At 62.3% G+C, this 9065-nt stretch overlaps 1 protein-coding gene across 3 annotated transcripts; it reads right to left on the bottom strand.

The window, feature by feature from the left end:
* Positions 1-1625: 1625 nt before the first annotated feature.
* Positions 1626-8833, bottom strand: HPD (4-hydroxyphenylpyruvate dioxygenase). 3 transcript variants are annotated; one of them, XM_070066157.2, is made up of 14 exons: positions 8787-8833; positions 8662-8688; positions 8122-8184; positions 7697-7801; positions 7160-7202; positions 6940-7022; positions 6159-6248; positions 5294-5397; positions 4592-4669; positions 3775-4105; positions 3600-3671; positions 2354-2476; positions 2004-2120; positions 1626-1915 (listed from the first exon to the last, which is right to left on the bottom strand). In XM_070066157.2, the coding sequence occupies exons 1-14, from the start codon at positions 8787-8789 to the stop codon at positions 1805-1807; spliced, it is 1350 nt and encodes a 449-aa protein (XP_069922258.1). In that variant the 5' UTR covers positions 8790-8833; the 3' UTR covers positions 1626-1804. The 3 variants fall into 3 exon arrangements, with proteins under 3 accessions (XP_069922258.1, XP_051693743.3, XP_008248783.1); XM_051837783.3 differs by having other exon boundaries at positions 3775-4034; XM_008250561.4 differs by having other exon boundaries at positions 3775-3937.
* Positions 8834-9065: the final 232 nt, after the last annotated feature.

Raw genomic sequence — 9065 nt, 5'->3', positions numbered from 1 at the left:
AGGAGGGGAGCACAGGGGGAGCGCCGATTGGAGATAGATGCGTTCCCGGCAGCCTCTCTGTGCCAGCCGCTATTTTAAACATCCGACCCTCAAGAGCCATAAGAGAGGGATAGTCCCATTGCACAGATGCAGAAACAGGCACAGAGAGGTCAAGACGCTTGCCCAAGTTCACACAGCAAGCAGCTGATCTGGGGTGTGAACCTGTCCTCAGCTAACGGGGACCTCCCCCCAGGCCCCACCTGCACAGGCCTCCCACTCAGCATCCAGCATTTGAGGCTAACTAGAGGCCTGATCGTGCCAAGAACCAGAATCCTAGACTTGTATTTGAAACAGCTCAGCTTGCCGAAAAGTCGGCTCAAATGTGTTTGAAGAAGCCTCGCAGGCAAGCGAACCATCGTCTGCGAGCCGGTTCTGGCCCAGCAGCCCCCCATCTGCAACCTCAGGGCAACAGAATTCCCCTGCTTTGCACCAGCTGTGCAGAAGCGAGGGTGCTTTTGCCCGAAGCTGGGGCCTGATCCTCTGGGATCTCTCGGGTGTTCTTTTCGTTTTTGAAGTTTCTGATCCCTGAAGATCCAATTTCTTCTACCATCTGAAAAAAAATAGGATAAATTCCCCATTTTCGGGCCGGCGCCGCGGCTCACTAGGCTAATCCTCCGCCTAGCGGCGCCGGCACACCGGGTTCTAGTCCCGGTCGGGGCGCCGGATTCTGTCCCGGTTGCCCCTCTTCCAGGCCAGCCCTCTGCTGTGGCCCGGGAGTGCAGTGGAGGATGGCCCACGTGCTTGGGCCCTGCACCCCATGGGAGACCAGGAAAAGCACCTGGCTCCTGGCTCCTGCCATCGGATCAGCGCGGTGCGCCGGCCGCGGCGGCCATTGGAGGGTGAACCAACGGCAAAGGAAGACCTTTCTCTCTGTCTCTCTCTCTCACTGTCCACTCTGCCTGTCAAGAAAAAAAAAAAAAAAAAAAAAAAATTCCCCATTTCCCCCTAGGACACCCACCCACGTGGTTTCCTTGCACTGCGATCCCAGCGGACTCCCGGGAGCACAGGGAGAGGCCAGGAACGCACCTCCTCCTCCTCTGCCTGCTTTTAGAGGAAAGTCCCCGAGCTCCAAGGGCTGGGGACCAGAGGCGGCAGACGGGGGTCGGACCCCCGCACCCGCGCGCCCTGCACCCGGGTGGTCGCGGGGCAAGGCTTGCGCCCCCAGCTCCTCGGCTCCCGCTCGCTCAGCGGTCTGCGCGCCGCCGCATGGCACATCTGGGGGGACAGGCCGCCTGCCCAGACCACGAAGCCCAGCTCCGTCGCCGCTCCTGGCTCCTGCACCTGCCCCTCTGCCCCCGGATTTCCCGCGGCGGGCTCCCCGGTGCCACCCTTCAGAGGTGCCTCTTTTCGCTCGAGAGGAGCCCCTCCCATCTCCACCGCCACGTGATCCCGGCACCGGCTTTATAGCACTCGCCACTCCACGAAACCGCGACGGAAGCCCAGCCCTCCCTAGCTCCGGAACGCCCCCGGCATCCGCGCGCCGGCCCATTGCGGCTGCGCGTCCCGACCCCGCGCGCGGGCGCCGCCGCTCCAGACTCCCCCTGGCGGCGAAGAGGAGCTACTGCGCCTCAGCATCCACACGCCGGTTGGACTGGGGCGAGCTTTACTCAGGAGGACACGTGGTCACGAGGTGGGCGTGGCTCGGGGTGTGGCTAGTGGGGACTGACGCGCCGGGCCCGGGAGGGGAGCGTGTTCCGAGGCGGGGGCGTGGCCGCGCGCCGGCGAGTGGGCGGAGCCTCTGTAGGTCGGCGGGAGTGGGCGGGGCCTACATGCCGGGCACCACCCCGTTGGTCTCCATGTCGGTGAGGTTGCCTCTCAGATTCTGCTCCTCTTCGAAGGCTTTGAACAGGGAGTTGAAGTTGCCGGCTCCGAAGCCCTACCGCGGGAGACAGAGGGTGAGCCGCGGACCCAGCTGAGGACAGTGCTGCTTTGAGTGCCCCCTGGGGCGTGCGGGGCACACGCACCTGGTGGTTGTGTCGCTGGATGACCTCCAAGAAGAGCGTGGGCCGGTCTTGCATGGGCTTGGTGAAGATCTGCAGGAGGTAGCCTTTCTCGTCGTAGTCCACCAGGATTTTCAGCTCCTAGGCGGGACCCAGAGGCTCGCTGACCCTCTCTGTTGGCTGGACCTCGGCGGGTCCGTAGAAGGCCCGCAGGGGGTCCCTGCACCCCCCCCAGGCCCGGAAAAGACCCCTTCCTCCAGCAGCGCCAGCCACGTCCACAGAGGGCCTCAGGTGGCCTGTCACCTCCCCGCCCTACAGCCAGGGCGTCCGCCCCACGTGCAGGCTCAGTCCCACCTGGCTGGGGCTGGCCTCACCTCCAGGACATCGATGCTCTCGGTCACCCGGATCTTGGCCGACCTGAGCTTCTCCCGCAGCTGCTTGTAGTAAGTGGCCGGCACAGCCAGGAACTCCATGCCTCTCTCTCTCAAGTGGCGAATCTGCCCCAGAGCAGGGCTGAGGTCAGCCTCAGCCTGTCCAGCTGCAGCTGCTGGGCAGGCAGAGGCAGGGCGCCCCTCCTAGCAACCCCCAGCCGCCAGGACACCGCCCCCTGCGTGCCTGCCTCTAGCACTCTCTGAGCGTTGCCTCCTCCGTGTGCCCACGCGGCACTCTTACTATCCCCATTTCACAGCTGGCAAAGCGGAGGCATCGTCTATTCTTGCCATAGTGGCCAGAGTGACTTTTTTAAAATACAGGGCAAACTGGGTTATTTCTCTGTTTACCCCACGGTGACGCCACATTCCAGAGTCAAGTGCAAAGTCCTCACTCCGCCCTCCCCCTCTGGCCCTACTCTACCTACTGACCCGGCCCCACCCCCAGTCTTACCCATTCTGTTCCAGCCACACCTGGGCCTTCCCCCTCGACTCTGACTTCTCCTTCCAGCCCTGTGCACTTTGAGATGTGTTCCCGGAAGCCTTCCCTGGACACCTGCCCTTCACCCTCACTCTCCCCTCCCCGCTGTATTTTCCTCCAGAATGCTGACCGCCAGCTCCCACACACTTTTCTTGTTGTGTTCATCGTCTCTGTAAGGACAGACACTGTGGGTTGCTCGTGTGTCCCAAGGAGCTAAAACAGTGCCTGGCACAAGACCGGGGCTCAAGCGTCTATGGAGTGAATGCATGGAAGAGTGAAGGGAGTGGCCAAGGCCATGCAGCAAATTCCGGTTGGACCAGGATTGGGCGGGGTCATCCAGGCTCCCATTCAACCCTGAGGGACAGAGAGAACCCAGTTCCCCAGGGGCTGGATCCGCAGACACAGGATGTTTATTTAATTTGGCTGGAAGAGCGTCATAGGTCTCAGGGTCTGGAATTCTAATTTTCAAGATGTGGCAACGGAAGCCCAGAGAGGGTGGTTGAATCCCCCAGAGGCACACAGCAAGGCACCGGCAGAGCCAGGGCTGGAATCCAGGCTTCCTGATACCCTGGCTCCTGCTGCCCCCAGGGCCCCGAGTGTTCTGAACTCTTCGTGTGCTCTGGGGTGGGCCCGCCAGTCACAGACCCAGAGAAGGGGGCCCAGGATGCTCACGGGGCCCACAGAGGGATGAAGAGAGGAAGGAGTTCTCACCGCGGAGATGATGTCGTGGGTCTTGAGGGCGATGTGCTGGACCCCGGCTCCCCCGTTGTAGTCCACGTATTCCTGGGGGCCGAGGGAAGGACGCCATCATCATTTGTCTCCAGCCCTGTGGGAGCCTTCAGACCCTTTCCCTGCCTTCCCCTCCCCCAGGCAGGGGAGCCCCCACCTGGATCTGGGACTTCTTGCGGCCAGGCGCTGGCTCGTTGATGGGCATTTTGATGGACTCCTCGTAGTTGGCCACCACGATGGAGCGCAGGGAGCTGTACTCTGTGTGCACCTGCGTGTCGTCCACGGACCAGAAGCGGTGGAACTGCAGGTTTCTCAGGTACCTGCACAGTGGCCAGCGGGACGCGTCTGCTCCGAGCGCCAGCCGGGGACCGGCCTGGCCCGCCCCCACTTCCACCTTCCGGAAGCCTAGATTTGCACCTTTATGATGACAGTTTGTCTTTAGGGGGGAAGTAAGTATCTTTTGACAAAATGCAGGTCCTATGGCAATGCTGCAACAGGTGGAGGTCGGTTGCTTTGAGAGAGAGGCGCCTGCTGCTGTTTGCTGTCGTTTGGACGAGGGGGCTGTTTGGGTGGAGCCGTGGTGTGATGCCCCTCACGACTCACACTGAAACTGGACTGCCACTGTGATGTCCCGGGAGGACCCGGCTCTGCCCCGGGGCGTGGATCACTGCCACTCTCGAGGGAGGGGGCTGTTAGAAAAGCGAGGCGGCCCCTCGTGCTGGCTCCCCCCGTTCTCCTGTGCGCGCTCCCCTGCGCACAGGCTGACCCAGCAGAGGATGGACTGGTGACAGATAGTGACAGTCTCTGGAAGTGTTCCCAGACGGTGACACTCCCAAGGTTCCTCGTGGGGAGAACCCAGGATCACTTCGGGTTCAGTTTTACAGTGAGTCGTGGGTGACCTCAGGCTGACCACCCACCCCCTTCCACTCTGTTCCCCCACTTTGGGGGCCTTTCCCCTGGGCGGGGGGGCTCACCATTCCGAGGCCGACACCATCTCCTGCTCAGGCTGGTTTCCCACAATGTGGTCGATAATCTCCAGGCTGCAGCTGGGCCTGGGAAGGGGAAGGGTGGGGGCGAGAGCGACCTCCAAATCGCCCCCTTCCCCCGGACACCTCAAGGACACTTAGAGGACGCTTACTACGGGCCAGGCACTTTGGTTTTTCAAATGTTCACTTATTTATTTTCATCTACTTGAAAGTCAGAGTGACAGAAGAGTGAGTGAGCCTGTTCACGCCCCAAATGCCTACAATGGCCGGGACTGGGCTGGGCCCAAGCCAGGTCTTCCGCGTGGGTAGCAGGGACCCAAGCACTTGGGCCACCATCTGCAGCCTCCCAGGGTGCAACAGCAAGGAGCTGGATCAGAAGCAAAGTAGCCAGCACTCCAACCAGGCAGTTGCTAAATGTGCAGCACCAGGCTGCCTGCCGCTGGGCACTTTACTTTGTTAATCACACCCTACAAACCGTCCCCATTCTATGGAGGAAGAGACAGGTTTGGAGTGAGTGGCCATGAAGCGCTGGGATTTGACCCCAAGGAGTCTGATGGCCAAGGCTGAGGGCATAGGTGAACTTTCCCACGTTCCCTAGCAGACTCAAAGCTCTGCGTGTCCCAGAGGCCAGGTCCACGTGGGGCGGGGGGCACTTTGCTTGCAACCCACCCCCAGCCCAGGGGCACTCACAGCTTGGAAAGGAGGGGGTCCTTGGACATTGGGGCCTCGAACCCAGGCAGGAAGCGGCCGGTGTAGTTCATCTTCTCCACCAGGGTGTGAGTGGTGTCCCCATACTGCAGGCGGAGGACAGTCCCTGAGCGCCCAGCCCCGCTGAGGCCCGGCCACCTTCCCTGTCGCCAGCACGGCCCTCCCTAACTGCGTGTGTGATCTTGGCCGATTCACTTCCCCGTCTGGAACGGACTCCAACCTGTCATTGACTTGGGAGTTTCTCTGGTGGTCTGTCTGTGCCGTGGGACCGGAAGCTGTGTGGGGGCAGGGACCCTGTTTCGTGCATCATGGTCTCCTAACAGCGTGCCGCCTGGCACATGGCAGGTGTTCAGTAGAAAGGTGAGGAGGCCTTGGGGAGGCTGGGGAGGCACTGGAGCCCTTGCAGGGAGAGGCTCCATCAGGCGTGTTGGACCCCGCCTCCTCCGGGAGGTGGTCTCTGAACAACAGCAGAGCTGGCACTCTGCACGGTGCCCACACCCGCAGCACTGTCGCCGGCACTGTGCTGGCACGAGTGACCTCCTTGGTCCTTTCGGCAGTGCTAGGAGGGGGTGGAGCTGCTGAAACCGAGGAGCCGACCGGGCGGCACAGACGGTCCAGCTCCACTCCTTGCACTTAAACAGAGACCCGGAAGGGCCGCGGCTCGCCCGAAGTTTCACAGCCCCTTCAGGGTGTGGGTTTCCCATCTGGGGTCTCTGCCCAGCGCTTCTAACTCCATGGGGAGGGACGACTGCCCTCTGCCCTCAGGCACATGGGGGGCCTTCCTGGATCTCGGTGGGAGCTGATGGGGGGGTGGGGGTGGGGAGAGGGGCCGCCACAGCCAACTCACCGTCTGCAGGACAGCAAACTTCACCTTCCCAAACTTGTCTTGCTCCACCCAGGGCTCCCGCAGGATTTTGGCCCCCCGTTCCCGGGCTTTCTGCAGAGGAGATGGGAGGGCGGGCGGGTGGTGAGGGCTGGAGCCTCCCTGAGACTTTGCCTGCTGCCAGCAGGAACCCCAGCTTCGCTGTTACCCTGAGAACCAAGCCTCACGCTCACTCTGCAGGGCAGGAAATGAACCACAGGCTCAGCATTCGGCCCGGGGGAGACAGGAAGGGGTGGGTCTCCATCCTGCCTCACCTAACTCCCCCATCTGGCCATTGCCCCTCCAGTCCTCATCTCCCCCATCTGTAAAACAGGTGGTTGGGTAGGAATACGATAGGACATTTACTGAGCACCTACTGTGCGCCAGGCCCTGTGCTTACTGCCTGCATGGGTCACGTGAAGGTGCTGTCATCATGACTGTTCTAGGGGTTGATGCACAGAGAAGTTAAGTCACCTGCCCAAAGCCACACAGCTAGTAAGATTCAGACCCGGGCAGCCTGTCTCTAAATCCATGCTTGAGTCAGTGTTGGTTTGGTGTTATGGTCTCGTTTCCTCTCTGAATCATCTCAGTGAAGAGGTGCTGCTAGCCCATTTCCAAGATGCAGAAACTACGGCTCGAAGCAGGGACACCACACGTAAAGGGGGCACAGCATCGCCGGAACCCGGCTGTGTGTCGCAGCAGCGCCCAGCCCAGCCCGGGGCAGGCCAGGGGCAGGTGGCACCTTACTGCCCAGCTGTGCTCTCACCTGCACGATGTAGTCACAGTCTTCCACCTCGAACGCGATGTCCTTCACTCCGTCGCCGTGTTTCACCAGGTGGTCGCCCATCTCTGTGGCCGGCAGGAGGTGCTGGCACCGAGGTCCAGGGCCCCCTCACCTGGCTTTCCACCTTCTGGGCTCAGCTCCCCCTCATACTGCATCCCTGTCTGTCCCCCTCCATACCCCGGTCCCACCCCCATGCCCTCACCTTTGTTCCCGGGGTTGAGTGCTGAGGAGAGGACAAACACAATCTAAAACACGGAGAAGGGGATGTGGCCGTGACCCTGGGCGAGCGCCCCGCCCCTCCTCCCTGCGCACCCGGGCCATGCCTGGTAGAGCTAAGGGACCCGGCCCTGCACAGCTGCTGGCTAGGGGTTCTAATTCCTTCTCTCCTGAGCCTCCCCACCACTGGCCTAAGGGTGGGGGCTTTCTACGCTGGGTCCACCTGGGGGACCACCCCAAGACTCCCTGCTCTGATGGCCTCGGTTTCCTGAGCATCTGCAGGGCCAGCGATGGACCAGGCTCAGGAGGCGACAAGACTAGGGGTGGCCTGTGCTGCGGTTGTACCCAGGGGCGTGATGGACTGGCCAGTGAGGCTGAACTTGGTGTCCTGGAACCAGCCAAGCTGCGCATCCCGGGCACACATGCTTGGAGGCTGATGGGAAGATCTGGGAGGGCCAGCGCCCTCAGGGGCGCCAACTGCTGGGATGAGCTGTTGGTGGGGCGTGGCGGGGGGCAGACTCACCTGCCCTTGCTTGATCACATGGCTGACCACCTGCCGGGACCCTGTCTCCAGGCCCCTGTAGGCCAGCGGCTCGAAGCCCATCTTGGTGCAGTAGAATGAGGCAGCCTGCAGTGTAGAGTGGCCACAGCTTCAGGAGGGCAGTGGTCGGGCCCGGCCACCCTCAGCCCGTCTGCCCTGGTGCCCCAGGAGCAGAGTCCTTCCCGGGAAGAGAGAAAGGCAGCTTCCGGGCACACTGTGTCCTCGGGTTCCCGCCAGGCTCTGCGGCCCCGATTGTGTAACCAGGGTTGAGTGGCCGGGGCCGGGGGCCGAGGCGGGAGTGACCCTCCCCTCCCCTCCCAGGAGCCCATCCCACACCTGGCTGGAGGCCTGCCCTTGCCCCGGAGGCCCTCTTGCCTGCCCACCCCAACACCGTGCCCTGCCACTACCTGCTTGGCATTGCCGACCCAGAAGGTGACAGAGTGGAAGTGGAGGAATCGGCCTCTCTCGGGCTGCAGGAAGGAGGGGAGCCGTGTGGTTGAGTGCCCGGAGCGGGGGCTGGGGAGGTGCAGGTGGAGAGGCCTCCCCCGCCACCTGGCTGCTCACAGCTGCAACCTAGGGCTTAGGACAAGGTAGAGCCCGCACAGCCTGGCTGAGCCTCCTAAGAGGTTTCTCACAGGGAAGTGGAGCTCCTGTGGGCTCAGGGCTGGGCAGCACTCCCAGGAGGCCTTGCCCAGGTTCCACGAGGGGACATAACTTTCAGCTGCAGCAACATGGCTTTAAGTTAGACCTTAGAAGGAACTTGTGGACAAGGTGACGAGAGGGGCAGGTATTTAAGGAGAGGTCCAGCTCAGTGTGTCGGAGTCGGGGATGCATGGGAGTTGCATGCAAGGGCACCGTGCGGGCAGCGTCACTTGTCGTTCCTCTTCTGCTCTTTGCTGGGCCACAGCCTCCCTGCCCCAGGTCCCCCCACTTCCCCGCCGTCGTACCTTTGCTCCCTTGTCACTGTAAGTCGTCTGAGGACAAAGAAACGGAGAGTGAGGCTCAGGGCTCCCACCGAGCTGCCTCTAGAGGTCTCCCCCAAGGTCAGCCAGGGCCCCGGCCACACGCTTACCATGGTGGATCTTGGTCGAGTGACCGGCTGGGAAGGCGGCACAGGAGGCCTGGGCAGTGCCGGACGCAAGTATTTAATGCTGAGCAGGGTCCGCCCCTGAACTCCTGGCCTTCCCGGGGGTGGAGAGCCATGCCTGCCCCTGAGAGGTCCAGAGCCTGGGAGCCTCTGACCAGCCTGGCCTCGTGGACAGGAGGGCGGGGCTGCAGGCACAGGACAGGGGAGGGGGCTGGGGGTGGGGAGGCAGGACTAGGGTGAGATGCCTAGGTACATTCTGGCCCT

This window comes from Oryctolagus cuniculus, chromosome 21, assembly GCF_051225735.1.
Source record: "Oryctolagus cuniculus isolate XC-2025 breed Fujian yellow rabbit chromosome 21, ASM5122573v1, whole genome shotgun sequence".
Lineage (NCBI taxonomy): Eukaryota > Metazoa > Chordata > Mammalia > Lagomorpha > Leporidae > Oryctolagus > Oryctolagus cuniculus.
The sequence above is the reverse complement of the archived record's forward strand: the minus strand, read 5'-3'. Positions and strand labels throughout refer to the sequence as shown.